Consider the following 16,656-nt stretch of genomic DNA (forward strand, 5'->3'; position numbering starts at 1 on the left):
GCAGCACAAATTACTTAGCTATTAAAAAAAATGCATTACACCATTGACAATCCAAGTGTTTGTCAAAAGTTTAAGCGTAAAACATACCTATATAGCCTATTGAATAGGTCAATTAACAGTATCTAATTTCAATAAGATCATTAAGCAATCCACTCAGCAATTAACAACAGCTAACTCAAATAAAAACTAGAGGGGTGGAATGTACAACTAAGAAAATTTAACTATTTTTAGCACCACACTTCAGCCAACCCACAAGCACAGCAAAGATAGAAGGCAACCAGAAACCACACTTTTAGTCTGCACACACACACACACACTCTCAATCAATCAATCAATCAATCAATCACAATCTCACCTCTGGCCCCCAAAGAAAAATGCATTTACAGGATTGTAGAGTTGGAAGGCACCTAAGGATCATCTTGTACAACCCTCTGTAATGCAAGAATCAAAATCCTGATCTTCCAGGTGCCACCCCTAGATAAGAGCTCCAGAATGGCCTTCTACATTGCCCCCCTGGCTGAGCCCCTTCAGCACCCACTTGGTGGGGTAGCAGCAGAACCTCTTTGCACCCTTCCACCATTTGGTGGAACCTTTCCCAATTTGGCATCACGGGTCAAAACCGCACTGATCTGGGTGGTTCTGAAGGGATTGTTGCCCTATATGGCATGGCAAGTCACAACTGTGCCAATGTGTATGCCTCTCAAGATGCCATTGCCTAACTTGGCACAAGAGTTCCTGACCTAGGATGAAGCAGTCTCTTTCTGTGCTTGGATGCCATACTCCATTTTGAATCAAGATGGCCGACCAAGATGGCATGACAGTTAAAAATAAGGTTTTCCAAGCTGGAAGAGGCAGTTTTCATTTACAAGCAGATGCCATTGGAAGCAATGAGCCAGGCATCAGTGTGTGTGTGTGTCGTGTGTGTGTGTGTGTGTCCCCCCAAACTCACAAATTACACTAAGCGTTAAAAAAAACCTACAATATTATTTTAGTTTCTTCAAATTCCTAAGCAGTGCCAGGGACTCTCTGCTAATCTGAACTGGAATTAGCCAAAATAATGTCATTTGTTTCCCCGTACCAGATGCTCAATTCTTGCAATGGCTGCTGTCCATTGTGCTGTAAATCCATCCCTAAACTATTCTCTCAACTTTCAGGATGCTACGTGCAACCTTACATGTGAATAATCTTAACTGCAAAGTAACTTCATTCCCCCCCAAACTGCTTTTATGGCCCACTTTATTTTCTTACCTTATTCATCCATAACAATCCTACAAAAGACAGCCTCTGATATTCACATTTTGCAGGTTAGGAAACAAAACTTGAGAAGAGGCTAAGAGTCTTCCAGCAAGCAAACCTATGGAAGCTTAGCTCTGGATCCCGTTTTATTGCACTTCGCTTCCAGTTCACAGAGGAAAATTTGAGTTAACAGTTTTATGACAGCTCTATGCATATGCCATACAGATATTCTTTTAATTTTCATTCATCGCATTTGCATTCTGCCCTTCTTTCAAGGTAGCAGACAAAAGAGATATTCCAAGTGCCATGAAATAAAGGCAGAAACAGATTTGTTTTGTTCTTGGGAGCCCTTCCACTGCAAAGGGAACATCTGGAGTTGGCAACCAAGCCGAGGTCTCTGAGTGGAGGAACAATAGGCTTCATCAGGAACCTAGTGCTTATCAAAGTGCTCTTTAAAATAGTAATAAAAAAAAAGCTTGCTACAAACAGACCCTATGTTGTTAGCCAGGAAAGATTGCCTTACAATGAAGGAGAAGGCTCCCACAGGGTCATCCTGGATCAAGGACTTAATGAAAATGTGTCACTGTGGAGGACAGGAGAAAAATTGCCAAAAAGTTGAAGCAATCTGGAGGATCTTTTCCAAACTACCTTGGGAATGACACATAATCCATATATCTGGCCAAACCAGAGTCAGACACATAAATTTAATATAAAAAAGGCAAGGAGCAGCAACAGATAAAAGCTGGCAATGTAACAAACTCACCCATCATATTTTAACATCAAACAAATGAAGTCATAGACAAAAGGATGTGCATACTAAATATACAAGGAAGAAGAAAAGCCATGCAAGCTGAAATTTGCTGTTTCTAAAAACTTAATAATAGGTCTTTGTGAGCTTAAAAAAACAACAACCACAAACATATTAAAGACATCTACCCAACAGAGCTATTTTCTGCAGCTACCATGTCAAAGCACAATGAAAGGTTGTTTGGTTTTAATCATTTAAAGTTTTCAATTCATTTCTAAAGGTTGATGCCTGCTGCATTTGTTCAGCAGTTCAGAAAAGACTAGAACACCCAAACTGAGATGAACAGAAATGTGGGGATAGGAGTAACCTGTATGAAAAATGGTTGTCAATGAAACATTTTAAATAGAAATTCTAGGTTTCTTATTGTTTTTCATACATTTTTTTAAGAAAGAGGAAATACTAAAACTATCTATCTATGATAGCTCTTTCAAGAAGCTGTGACAACTTTAAAAATAATCAACGAATTAATTCTGTTTGGGGTTCCATTTCTTGTTTTTCTTTTTTTTAAAAAAGAAAAGCTGTCAAGGCAGACAATTTTATTAATGGACTTTTAATATGTTCCTTTTCTTCCATGGGAAACTTAAGAATCTGGTCAAAATGTTATTTTAAAGAGTCATACTCCATAAATTATGAAATGAGCCTTATTAAATAAACCAGGGCAGAGGTAAACAACTAGAAGCACAGAACTAAGGCTGCAATCTTGGAACTGACCTAAAAGCAAGTCCTATTGAGCTCAGTGGGGCTTACTTCTGAGAGATGCGGGTGGCACTGTGGTCTAAACACTGAGCCTCTTGGGCGTGCAAATCGGAAGGTCGGCGGTTCAAATCCCCGCAACGGGGTGAGCTCCCGTTGCTCTGTCCCAGCTTCTGCCAACCTAGCAGTTCGAAAGCACGCGAGTGCAAGTAGATAAATAGGTACTGCTGCGGTGGGAAGGTAAATGGCATTTTCCGTGCACTCTGGTTTCCATCACAGTGTTTTGTTATGCCAGAAGTGGTTTAGTTATGCTGGCCACATGACCTGGAAAGCTGTCTGCGGACAGTCTGCCGGCTCCCTTGACCTGAAAGCGAGAAAAGCACCACAAATCCATACTGGAGTTGCCTTTGACTGGACTCAACCATCGAGGGGTCCTTTACCTTTTACCTTACTTCTGAGTAAATGTGTGTAGGATAGCATGGTTAAATGTGTAATCCATGGGTCACTGACCTAGGCAAGACACACGTTAGTGGCTTAAAACGCAGCAAGGTCATTTCCCCCTGCTGCATTTCAAGTCATATTTGCACCTTGCTATACACACCAGTTTTGAATTGTGGTATTGGAGGAGACTCTTGAGAGTCCCATGGACTGCAAGAAGATCAAACCTCTCCATTCTTCAGGAAATCAGCCCTGAGTGCTCATTGGAAGGACAGATCCTGAAGCTGAGGCTCCAATACTTTGGCCACCTCAGGAGAAGAGAAGACTCCCTGGAAAAGACCCTGATGTTGGGAAAGATGGAGGGCCCAAGGAGAAGGGGACGACAGAGGACGAGATGGTTGGATAGTGTTCTTGAAGCTACCAGCATGAGTTTGACTAAACTGCGGGAGGCAGTGGAAGACAGGAGTGCCTGGCGTGCTCTGGTCCATGGGGTCACGAAGAGTCGGACACGACTAAACGACTAAACAGCAACATACACACCAGTGATGGGGTGGGGATGCCTTTACCTGATCTGTGTCACCCGTTTGGTTTCCCTCGCCCCTACAACACCCCCCCAGAACTCAGTGAAACTTATCTGCACATGCACCATGGCTGTCTCAAATGTACACACTTCACCTTAACTGTAATTTATGTTTTCAAATCAGATTGAAGCTGGTTTGAGGGAAAACACATCGAATCAGCAGGACCTCAAGAAGCTATGGGACAGAACTGGCTAACCTCGTGTGGACACAGCTTCAGGGACCGGTGGTGGATTCACACGGGAGCCAGAGCAAACGGTGATGTGTACACAGCCGCAAGAGGATTTGCCGTTTAAGTCACTACTTTGAGAGCCTTAATTGTCTGCTCTAACACAGAGATCCTTCAACCAAATAGTCACAGGTCAAAGAACATGAGCTTTGGAAAGCACTCATTAAACAAATGTGTACCATGTGGCTCCGGCTCATCTTGTATTAGGCCCAAATTCCAGAACATGTTTGAAAAGATTCAATTATGGATAGGGGTGGGCGATATCTGGTTTTCAACACTGTGATAGATCACCAGCTAAACATCGCAATAAACCGACACATATCACAAAGTCTGAAATAAGGACGGAGCTATGTAGAGGCATTGGCTGGCTTCATGGTTTTTCCCACATTGTGATCTTTGCATAGCACACATAGAGACATCATGATTTGCAATATATTGCTACGTCAAAATTTATGAAACCAATATCATGATATGGACTTCAAACCGATTTTGGATGATATATCAATATACCGCCCAACCCTAATTGTGGGTGGATCCTAGAAAAAGAAAGAGAAAAATGCAGGGGACAAAGGAAAGATGAAACTGTCCCACCAATCAACAAAGTCACTGGTCAGTACTAGCTGGTCAACTGAATTAAGCTGATTATATCAGAGTGGGCACCCCTTTTCTCTCTCTCCCAAAGGCCATATTCCCTCAGGAATATGTGCAGGTCTGCTCAGAAATCACCACCACTAGATTAAATGGGGTTACTCTCAAATAAATACACAAAGATGTTGTGGTTTTTTAAAAGAACAGACCAATATGGCTACTGCCCTAAGAAGCAAAAGAAAATAATTACTTTAGTGTGCTATACACACAGATTACCAATAAACTGGGATTTTCCAAACTTCCCAGGCTCACTTTGTTTAGTAAAGAAAACACCTTTGGAATCTGCCAAGCTTACCTGATATTGTATTTGCAGTTGGCACCATTCATTGTTACTAATGAGGTTATGGAATGGAAAATTCCATGGAAAAATAAAAGCACCGGAAAATTTGCCACTTTGGGAAACTTGACACGCCACATTACAGCACATAGCAGAACTGAATGGTTCTAAAGCAGCTACCAGGGGTGATTCCCCACTTCGCTGGAGGTATAAAACAAGGAGGAATGTTTAAGAAAAACCATTTTTCTCAAAAGAAATACCAGCCCTTTCAATTGTTCTGAAACTACACAGGAAGCAGAGAGAGGGGAACACTTTCAAAAGCCAGTAAGAATAAGGAGGAAGCAGCAGGAGGACAACAAGAACTCAGTTGGGATAGAAGAATGAAGGCAGCTTCAGGGGTCTTTGGGGCAATTAAATGAAAGTTGAGGGCCACTTGCAGCTCCTGGTACACAGGTTTCCCACGTGGGGATTAGGTACCACCAAAGTTTTGGAACCCTACGCATTTTCATTAGTAAGTAAATCTCACTGAAGAAAATTGGAACTGTGTTGGCATCCCTCTGTCTCAAGAGACAATGGGTGCACCTCCAGGGCTGAAGTCAAACTGCTGAGTTAACTGCACTTGAAGTGACCTCCCTAGATGGTGTGCATGGAGGTCCCAGGCTGCCCAGATGACAAGACTCCTCTCTTGGCCTCCCTGATGTGGTCCAAAGGAAAGCAGAGCAATACACTTGTCACCAGCTTGGATGCAGGAGTCACCGGAAGGAGTCGTACAAAGGCGCCATCCAACCATCTTAGGGACTCTACTCTGGATTTTGGTCAGGTTTACTCCTTAGCCTTTTCTCTTCCCGAAGGTGTTCTGCAAGGCAGCAGACTTGCTTTCAGATAAAATGCTCAAAGCAAAGTGGATGTGACAACATGCAGTACTGAGTCCACAGTCATCTCTCTATAAGGTAGGGGAAAGAAGGCCAATTTAAAGTGCAGCGCACATGGGTTGGGTGGGTGTGATAGAGGAGCGGGGAATCACTGGCACACTGGCTTGATTTGGCCCACATGGCAACTTTGGCCAAGCTGTGCCCATCCACCCCACACCAGATCCCAGTAAAGGTGAGGCTTGGATGAAAGCGTATTTGTAGGTACCACTGATCAGCTATGCCTGCAAAGCCCCTTACACAGTGTGCCCCTTGCTGACTGTCAATGGTTTTAAGTTTTGTAAGTCTGTGCATACGGTATTTCTCAGCCCCTAGAACAACACTTTCCTAGCAGCTTTGCAAACATCCTTTGGAAAGAAAGAAAAAATGCAGCATTTGTAAAAGCAGCATTTTTTTATTTTATTTTTACTTTACAGAGAAAGCAAGTTTGCATTCAAAACAATTGTGGGATCAGTCGTTAACAATATCTCCAACAGCACACTCCCACCAAAGGGCAGGACAAAAGCGCGTCCTAGCCCAATGGGAATGAAAGGGAGTTACACATTACCATAGTCATAAACCTCAGGGGTGTTAAGGGCACTTAATTATGAACAGATTACCAAGTCAAGTAAACACAATCCTGGGTCCCTGAAAAGATATGTCTCAGAGTAAAAAAGTAAAATAAAATTCTGTGTTCTGACTTCACTTAGGTAGCGACCTTAAATACTTCCTTCAAACAGAACTAAACTATCACCAGCATCAATAGAGTTTGCTCCTACATGTTTAGGATTGCAATATTTCACGCATGTGCAAAGATCCATTGACGCCCCTTGAACAGAAAGCCACACACACCAAAAAGCCATTAGTGGTTAAATATTAATTCTGGGTATGATCTAAAGGAAGATGTCACCATCTGTTATTGAGTGATAACTTTCAACGAAGGAATTCTTAAAAAAAAAAAAAAGTGACTCGAAAGGCAAAAGTTAAACTGTCCACTTCGTTTCTGATCTTCTGGCACGCTGACCAGACATCTGCCCTACTACAATCAAGTATTTTATAGCCACAGTTAATGCTTGTGGGGGTGTTGTCTTTTTAAAGTGATACAGTGAAAGCTGTGTGTCAAAAATGGGGAAATGCTAGAAGATTGCTAAGATTAAAAGATCACAGCACTCTAATCGTATCACCAGCTGTGAGCCTAATGAACTAAATTTAAGACAGCCATTATCTCCAGAGGGTAAAAAAAATGGCCATTGCTCATCTTCATGTGCTAATTAATTTAGATGTATGCTTATTTACAGCTGTCCACTGCCGAGCATTGAAGCTGTCCTTCAAGACTGTTCAATGGGCACAGAACATGACAAAAACATTTTGATGAGGCTGACTTGTAACCAGAGTCCGTGCTGACTTGTTATAGCCTTCAGGGGTTGATCTGTAAAAGCTCTGCACCTCATAACAGGAGATATCGTTTCCGAGCACAATTCAAAGTGCTGGTGCTTACCTTTAAAGCCCTAAATGGCCTCGGTCCAGTATACCTGAAGGAGTGTCTCCACCTCCATCGTTCTGCCCGGACACTGAGGTCCAGCACCGAGGGCCAGAGTCCGTGCTGACTTGTTATAGCCTTCAGGGGTTGATCTGTAAAAGCTCTGCACCTCATAACAGGAGATATCGTTTCCGAGCACAATTCAAAGTGCTGGTGCTTACCTTTAAAGCCCTAAATGGCCTCGGTCCAGTATACCTGAAGGAGTGTCTCCACCTCCATCGTTCTGCCCGGACACTGAGGTCCAGCACCGAGGGCCTTCTGGCGGTTCCCTTACTGTGAGAAGCAAAGCTACAGGGAACCAGGCAGAGGGCCTTCTTGGTAGTGGCACCTGCCCTGTGGAACGCGCTCCCACCAGATGTCAAAGAGAAAAATAACTACCAAACTTCTAGAAGACATCTGAAGGCAGCCCTGTTTAGGGAAGTTTTTAATGTTTGAAGTTTTATTGTGTTTTTAATATTCTGTTGGAAACCGCCCAGAGTGACTGGGGAGGTCTGGCCAGATGGGCGGGGTATATGCAGTGGCGTAGCGTGGGGGGTGCAGGGGGGGCCGGCCGCACCGGGCGCAACATCTGGGGTTAGGGCAAATCCATGGGTTAGGGGGCGCAAATCCACGGGTTAGGGGGCGCAAATTACTTGCCTTGCCCCGGGTGCTGACAACCCACGCTACGCCACTGGGTATATGTAATTGAAATTTTTTATTATTATTATTATTATCATTATTATTATTATATTTCTAAGAAACCAGTTCCTCTCCTATGCCCACTCAAAATCTCCACCATGGACCAATACCATCCCCCTGAACCATGTGTCATTTTAGCCTTGCCAATGAGAAGTCCACAAAAATTAGTTATGCTACACACATTATTATTAAGCTGGGACATCTCAGGAGCCTGAAATAAAGGAAACAACACTTCCTCAAGTTTGGAGGAAGTTCTCTGCCTGAACACCTGGTGGGTACAAGTCTGTGCAGAAATCACCTCCTACAATTACGTAATTCTGTCTTAAGATTCAAAACCCAAACTTAAGCATTCAGAAGCGCGGCATATTCTGCTATTAGGATTCAACAATGTGTGGATAGCTGTGAGGCTTAACAGCTTTTATTTTCAAACTGCATATCTTTAGGGGGTTGTTGCTGTTTTTATACTCTGCTTGTAAGCCTCCCACACAAATCTCACTGGTCCCAGGCACGGGGTGGGGGTGGAGATGCTAGACCAGTGTGACATTTTGCTTTCTTACTCTGTCCTAAATTTTCCAGTAACTTACCTAAGCAAAGTCCTGTTGACACAGGCCAATCTTGATGAATAAAATGATAGGCTGAGGACAAGAGACATGTGGTCAACCCATTTTTACTCCTAGCCAGCCGAGAACACTAGCAAAGCCTGCAATCTTAATCGCACATAGTAAAGGTAAATGGATCCCTGACCATTAGGTCCAGTCGTGACCGACTCTGGGGTTGTGTGGTTCATCTCGCTTTATTGGCTGTGGGAGCCAGCGTACAGCTTCCGGGTCATGTGGCCAGCAGGACTAAGCCGCTTCTGGCAAACCAGAGCAGTGCACGGAAACGCCATTTACTTTCCCGCTGGAGCGGTACCTATTCATCTACTTGCATTTTGATGTGCTTTCAAACTGCTAGGTTGGCAGGAGCAGGGACCGAGCAACGGGAGCTCACCCCGTCGCGGGGATTCGAACTGCCGGCCTTCTGATTGGCAAGCTCTAGGCTCTGTGGTTTAACCCACAGCGCCACCCGTAAAGAGCACTGAACTGAGTGGGGCTTATTTCCAAGAAGATACACAAATGATTGCATTGTAAAATCCATACCCTGAGTAGCACAGGAGGTGCAGAAGGCATCTCACCCCCACCCCCAGCAACTACCACCTCAGGATTCCAAAGTAAGGAGAGACTTTGTGCTGGTCATCAGCCAATGACTTTTTCCACCTGCCTTGCCCCACCCTCCAGGCCTAGGAGCCCTTCCCAAACCATTACTTGGAGAACAGCAGAAGCAGCTGGGAAGAGAGGAGTTCGGGGATATTTTTTAAGAAATATGTTATAAGTTGTGTGTCCTTGTTTCCCAATTTGATCCTTTTATATGGCTTTGTATGTTTGGGATTTTTATGCATTGTGACTTGCTGTTATTTTTATTGAGTAGTAATTCTTTATTGTAATTGACAAGTGTAAACTGTTTATTATTTGCTGATATTTAATTTTACTGTTTACTATTATATTCTAATCAGTGGCGTAGCGTGGGTTGTCAGCACCCGGGGCAAGGCAAGTAATTTGCGCCCCCAAACCCGTGGATTTGCGCCCCCTAACCCGTGGATTTGCGCCCCCTAACCCATGGATTTGCCCTAACCCCAGATGTTGCGCCCGGTGCGGCCCGCCCCCCCTGCACCCCCCACGCTACGCCACTGATTCTAATGGTTTGTTGAATATTGCTTTATTTCATACAGGTTGTCAATTTTAAAGTTATTGTGACTTTGTTGTCTTGGATCAGATTGTTATTACATGTGTGATCTTTGTTGTCTATTTTGTTGTTTCTTCAGCTTATAAACCGCCTTGTGTATAGTAATATAGAAACGCGGTACAGTCATACCTCGGTTCTCGAAGGCCCTGGAACTTGTTCATTGCCACTCCCGAACGACTGAAAACTGGAAGGGAGTGTTCTGGTTTTCAAACGTTCTTTTGGAAGGTGAACATCTGACGGGGCTTCCGCGTCTTCTGATTGGTTGCGGGAGCTTCCTGCAGCCAATCAGAAGCCGTGCTTTGGAAGTCGAACATTTCGAAAGTCAAACGGATTCCGTTTGACTTCTGAGGTACGACTGTATACAAATTAGAAGTGAAATGAAACGAAAGTGTCTATGGTAAGCCAGACATGTTGGAAGTGTTGGTGGGAGCCTCAAATTTGGCGAAGGAAAAGATATGGATATCAGCAGTCCTTGGCACTTCCTCAATTGAAGGAGGTATACACAAAAGTTTAAGAACTTAATGGGCAATTTGAGTTCACTAGGGCAGGAGATAGCAACTTCAGAAGCAACTTTTAACTCCTGACACACCACTGTAGAAAATCCAATTTTAAGAATGGGGGGGGGACCCTATGTACTGGGTGGCTCATGGCTGCTTCACATTTTATATCAGGGTTGGGAGACTTTGTCCCTACAAATGTTATTGGGTTACAACCCTAATTATGAGAGGTGGTGAGAGTTGGAATCCAACATCATCTAGAGGGCCAAAGGTTCCTCATCCCTACTTTATATAATGACCAGACTGGCTGCAGCCACATAATGCAGCAAGTATTGAAGTCAAAAGCATGGTTCTAGATATGCGGCAGACACATACACTAGGGACCACAGGCAATCTAGGTTCTTCAGAACAAATCCCCAAGGATTTCAGACGGACTGTGCCTGTCACGTTTATGATAGGAAGCACCAATGCAACTAATTGTTGCAAACAGCAGTCCTTAGCCCTTGCATAACAAAGCAAGAATGGAGAAATTCTACTGCGCAACAGTATGATTTTCACAATACATCACCAATGAGGAATCAAAAACTAGAGGGGAAAGGACTCAGGAGGTTGGCATCTCTAGAGATGTTTTGTTGGCCTTTTAAAATAAACATGGAAATAAATGATTAATCCCCTGCTCTGGGATAGTCTGAAAGGAACTTTTCATGTGACAATCATCCCAGGGAACATTCCAGACCTTCCCCTTCAATGTTCTGTATTTAGTCTGTGAGAGTTAAAAGCTTTACTAATTCAAGATGGATGACATGCGTCTCACTTCTCAAATGCAGTGTTCCCAGCACGTATCACACATTCCACCTATAAAGAGATTGGAAGCACCCTTGGGTGACATGCTAGACACTGCCCACTTGGGGCTTTGGCTGCAGGCACCAGTGGTATGCTATTTCCCCAACTACTTGACTTAAAAAAATAATAATTCTGCCCCTGTGTTATGGGAAACTGGCACACCCAGCACTTACTCCTGAGCAGACTGATTTAGGGGAGAAGCAGTCAGGAAGAGAGTGACAGACTCTGTCTTATACAATTCCATCCTGTATTAATCCTCTTAATGGGAATGTTGATTGCAGTACTCTGGATTCAGCTCTTGGGGTCCCTTAAAAGGGCAGCCAGTTGCCAATTCAGGCCTCAGTCTAAATTGAAATAAGCCCCATTGAACAACAAGTGACTTATGTCACTTCCAGATGACCTGTTAACTGAGCATTCGCCCGTTTTGTTTGCATGAGGTTTACAGGCAGGTTAGATGACCACAACAATTTATTTGTGGGTGAACTGTGAGTTTCTTTGAGCCCTGGGTGACAACCAAGGTGGATATGTGAAGCTTTGTATGAGAGCCAGGAGGCTGAAAGGGGAGGTGTATTGAAAAGGGTGTAATATTGCTTATTTTGGAAATTTGAATTGATGTAACATTTTTATGTGCAACTGTATATTTTTGTATATTTGTTATATGTTGTTCAGTTGCTTGTTTACTTTAGTTTTTTTGTACCACACACAAACACACATATCATAGTACAGTGGTACCTCGGGTTACATACGCTTCAGGTTACAGACTCCGCTAACCCAGAAACAGTGCTTCAGGTTAAGAACTTTGCTTCAGGATGAGAACAGAAATTGTGCTCCGGCGGTGCGGCGGCAGCAGGAGGCCCCATTAGCTAAAGTGGTGCTTCAGATTAAGAACAGTTTCAGGTTAAGAACGGACCTCGGGAATGAATTAAGTACTTAACCCAAGGTACCACTGTATAGAAATGGTTTAAATAAGTAAATCAAACTGAGCATTTGTTCCGAATTGTTTTGGAAAGGCTGGACAATACTACCTCAAGCAATTGTTATCCCACTCTTTCAATTGCATGTTGCCATCACTTTTTTCATTAAAAAAATTCTGATTTTTGAGGGGTAGCAGGAAGCAGAGGTTTTTTTATGCAAGAGCATCAAATCAGCTGTCGTTGCACAACCAGGCCTTTGGCTGATTATTATTCTACAGCCTTTTAATATGTCCCTGTGGGAAAGGAGGGTATTGGTTCACTGTTTTAATTTACTTGTGTTTCTATATATTTTATTCTGTGAACCACCCTGAGATTTTGAAGGGTGGTATATAACAAACTAAATAAAAATAAATAAAATTTGCCTGTATGTGACTGACTCTCATCCCAAAACAGCAACACTCCAGAAGCACCCTTACTTTTTTTTTTTTTTTAAAAAAAGGATGTTTACTGCACTGCTGGTGAAATTTTATTTAGAAATATATTGAGAAATAGGTAGATGGGACAGAAGAGCACTATTTGGATTTGCTGACACAAGCATCAAAAGATCCTCTGCAATCTCTGCATTTTGACACCCAGATGAGGCTACAGTGCTACCTCGGGTTAAGTACTTAATTCGTTCCGGAGGTCCGTTCTTAACCTGAAACTGTTCTTAACCTGAAGCACCACTTTAGCTAATGGGGCCTTCTGCTGCCGCACTGCCGGAGCACAATTTCTGTTCTCATCCTGAAGCAAAGTTCTTAACCTGAAGCACTGTTTCTGGGTTAGCAGAGTCTGTAACCTGAAGCGCATGTAACCTGAAGCGTATGTAACCCGAGGTACCGCTGTATAACTTTATGTATCCAAAAGAGGATGAGAAACCAGAAAATATTGGTCTGCCAAAGACTATCCTGTGCAGTCACAGGTGGCTAGACAGCGATAGGCAAGAAATACAGACCAAATTACATTGCCTGAACCACACAGCTTGGAGAACGGGGCTTTCCTTCCGTTGGGAAAAGCAGGAGTGACAAACCCGTGGGTCTCCCAGAGTTGTTGAACTGCAGCTCCCATCAGCCTCAGCCAGCATGGCCAATGGCAAAGGATGATGGGATTTGTAGTTCAGCAACATTTGGCGGCGGGGGGGGGGAAGGGGCACAGGCTAGTCACTCCCTTCTGCAGCCTGTGTAGCTTGGGCACTGCATTGTGGTCTTGCCTACGGATACCTGTCCACCTTTGGCAAAGGCTTCTTGGCATAGGGGATATTCAGAGCTTAATCTCCTTCGTTACGCACACGCCCCCTCCCCCGCGCGCACACACGTGGAATGGCTCCAGTCTGTTTACAAGCGGGGAGCCCTGTCTCTCTTGATAACCAGCCACGGGAGGGGGAAAACCCCACCGTGCACATGCCCAGAGGCCCATATATCGCTGGAGCGCACAAGTCAAGCCTGCGGCCACCAAGAACTCCGGACACCTTGCAACGCTTGGCGACTGCAGCAGAGGCTCCTCGGGGGGTCCCAAGTTTCTTCTTCCCGGTTTCCAGACGCCACGGGGCTCCTGGCGCGCCCTCCTCTGCCGCCCCCCTGCACGAGGACACGGCCGTACCTCTATGTCCACGGGGTCCCGGCTCAGCCAACGTGCCATACTCGCGCCAGCCGCGTCCGCCCTTTCGCCGCCGCCTTCCAGGAATCGTCCAGCGGGGCGAAGCGAAAGCGCAACGCGGAGTCAACACGCCCAGCAACGCCCCCAGTGGGCGGACGCGGCGGAGACCTTCCTCGGCGCTGCCCCTTCGGCTCCGCAGCTGCCTCCTGGCTGGCCCTCTCCAGCCAATTGGCCTTTTCTGCTGAGCTTGCAGGGAGGAAAACATTCAGACATGGCCTTGCTTTAAAGAAGGGGGGGGATATTGATTACTTAATTGCGTAACCGTGTGCAGCTTGCAACAATGTAGGTAACATACACAAAAGGAAAGGAAAGACGATATACTGTAACTAAAATCTAAGTTTTGTAAACTGGTGAGAGATGCAAAAGTTACACTAACAGGAAATCTGACACTTGCGTGTAACATTTAGACCGGCGAACACAGATATGTTAACGGTTTGAGCATTTCAGTGATTTGGTTGTACACATTTTCGTTGACACCTTTTAATTGAAACATTGCCTTTCTAGGATTTTCTGGTGAGGGCGCAGTGCTGGATTAAACTCTGTGGAAGCCCCTAGGCAGTTGAAATCTTGGAAACCCCCTCACAAATTATCTCCTAATAGTTTTTGTAATTTTCTTTCAAGATGGAATCAATATTATTTTGATCTGTTGTCGGGCAAAAGAAGAATGGATACAACAACTTAGTAAATATGCAGAAATGGTGAAACCTACTGGAAAAATAAGAAATCAAGATAACAAATGTTTTATAAAAGAATGGAAATGGTTTACTGAATATTTACAAGTAAGTTGTAAACAGATAAGAACATTGGCAGGGTTATTGTAGTAACTTGCAGTTTTATAAGAGTATATATTTAAAGTAGATGAGTAAATTAAGTTAATTTGGATATGCAGAAAATATTAAAAATAAATTTAAGAAACCACAGAAAGAGGGGGAAGGAAGTCAAGTTTTGAAATGTTAAAATGATTATAAATTTAATGAAATGTATAAAATTGAAAATCATAAAAAGAACGGTATTAAATTTGTTGAAAATTATTAAATAAAAAAAATCATAGAACTGAAAAGGACTACGAGGGTCACCTAGTTCGACCTCCTTGTGGTTGCTTCAAACTCTACGATTCTCAGTTCTGGTGCCTCATCTCACTTGATGGGGATGCTGGGGCTGAAAGTTATTAAGGGGAATGTGGAAGACTAAACAGGAACACAACTTCCTTGCAAGTCAAGTACGGTAATTGTTTTGATTGTATTACCTTTAACTTTAACCTGCTAATGCCACTTCTTCTTAAAATTAAATTTTAAAGCTGTGTGTGTGTGGCTAATTTGTTTAGTTTGTTTGTTGCTCCTCAGCTACTGCGTGTAACACTAACATGCCTTAAACCAGTGTTTGCCAACCTTCAGACTTTTTGTATAGTCGTGTCCAACTCTTCGTGACCCCATGAACCAGAGCACGCCAGGCACTCATGTCTTCCACTGCCTTTTGGTCAAACTCATGCTGGTAGCTTCGAGAACACTGTCCAACCATCTCGTCCTCTGTCGTCCCCTTCTCCTTGTGCCCTCCATCTTTCCCAACATCAGGGTCTTTTCCAGGGAGTCTTCTCTTCTCATGAGGTGGGCAAAGTATTGGAGCCTCAGCTTCAGGATCTGTCCTTCCAGTGAGCACTCAGGGCTGATTTCCTTCAGAATGGAGAGGTTTGATCTTCTTGCAGTCCATGGGACTCTCAAGAGTCTCCTCCAGCACCATAATTCAAAAGCATCAATTCTTCGGCGATCAGCCTTCTTTATGGTCCAGCTCTCACTTCCATACATTACTACTGGGAAAACCATAGCTTTAACTATACGGACCTTTGTTGGCAAGGTGATGTCTCTGCTTTTTTTTTTAAGGTGATGTCTCTGCTTTCCCCCCCGGACTACAGCTCCCCATCATCCCTGACCACTGGTCTTGCTGGCTACGGGTGATGGGAATTGTAGTCCAAACACAGCTGGAGACCCAAGGTTGAGAAACACTGCCTTCAATCATGCTTGCTATGGATGATGGGAGTTGTAGTCCAAAACATCTGGACAGTGCTAGGTGGGCTGCCCCTGGTTTGTGCTGTTATACCACTGAAGAGCAGCAGTGAAGAACCACAGAACAAACTTGCTTCCTGCCTGCATGCAAGGATTCTCTCACATTTCCCAGGATGATGGCAAAACCTTCAGTTAGGGAGCACCTACTGATCTGCGATAAAAATGTTGGTTGAGGCAAGCTGGCTGAGAATATTACAGTTAAAATTCACTAGCTCTGATTCAAGTTGCAAAAAAATAAAAATAAAATAAAAGGGTTAGATAGGAAATGGCTGAGCATACCAGCATTTTTAATGGGCAATTTGAGAATGGCTGTCAAATTAAATTTGTGCCCTGAGCATCACTTGCTGTTGTAAATATGATTGTGCATCAAAACTGATGGCATTATCACTCAACCAGCTCTCACAGTATCACAGATGCTTGGGTTTTTTTGCAAACAAGGTTGTAAGCCAAGTGGAAGGCACACAGACACGAAATCCTCCTTTGGCTGTGTTCTTGATATGTGGAAAATAAGAAGGAGAGGAAACATTCCATTCCATTTGCCTGCTTATAGGAACGCTTGACGTCTCTATTGCTGTCAGATCTGCAGATGGAGGAAGGAGTTGGCAGAGATTCCTCCTCTTCTCCAAATGGAGGACCAACTTAGGATCCAAGCCTCTGCATGTGGGTCTCCTCTCCTACTGAATGGAGATGGTGTTTGGATGACCAGCTGAGGCAACGGGGGTCATCACAACATCACAATTGTAGGGTGCATACTGTAAGCTGCTGAAAGTGAAGAACGCTTAATGAAAATTTCTGGCTGCAGCTGATCAAGACTGTCTTGTACTGTGAAGAT

The 16,656-nt window shown here is 43.9% G+C and overlaps 1 protein-coding gene across 6 annotated transcripts in view; it reads right to left on the reverse strand.

The window, feature by feature from the left end:
- Positions 1 to 13,970, reverse strand: part of DPYD (dihydropyrimidine dehydrogenase) — a 512,239-nt gene extending 498,269 nt beyond the window's left edge. For 2 of the 6 annotated variants that reach the window (XM_083620601.1, XM_083620599.1), the window contains exon 1: positions 356 to 438. In XM_083620601.1, coding sequence (XP_083476727.1) covers positions 356 to 418 — 63 coding nt within the window. In that variant the 5' untranslated portion in view covers positions 419 to 438. Of the gene's footprint in view, positions 1 to 355; positions 439 to 13,707 lie in introns of those variants that run through there. The other 4 variants (XM_083620602.1, XM_083620600.1, XM_083620603.1 and 1 more) reach the window with 4 other exon arrangements.
- Positions 13,971 to 16,656: the final 2,686 nt, after the last annotated feature.

This window comes from Podarcis filfolensis, assembly GCF_964270895.1.
Source record: "Podarcis filfolensis genome assembly, chromosome: 6".
Classification (NCBI taxonomy): Eukaryota; Metazoa; Chordata; class Lepidosauria; order Squamata; family Lacertidae; genus Podarcis; species Podarcis filfolensis.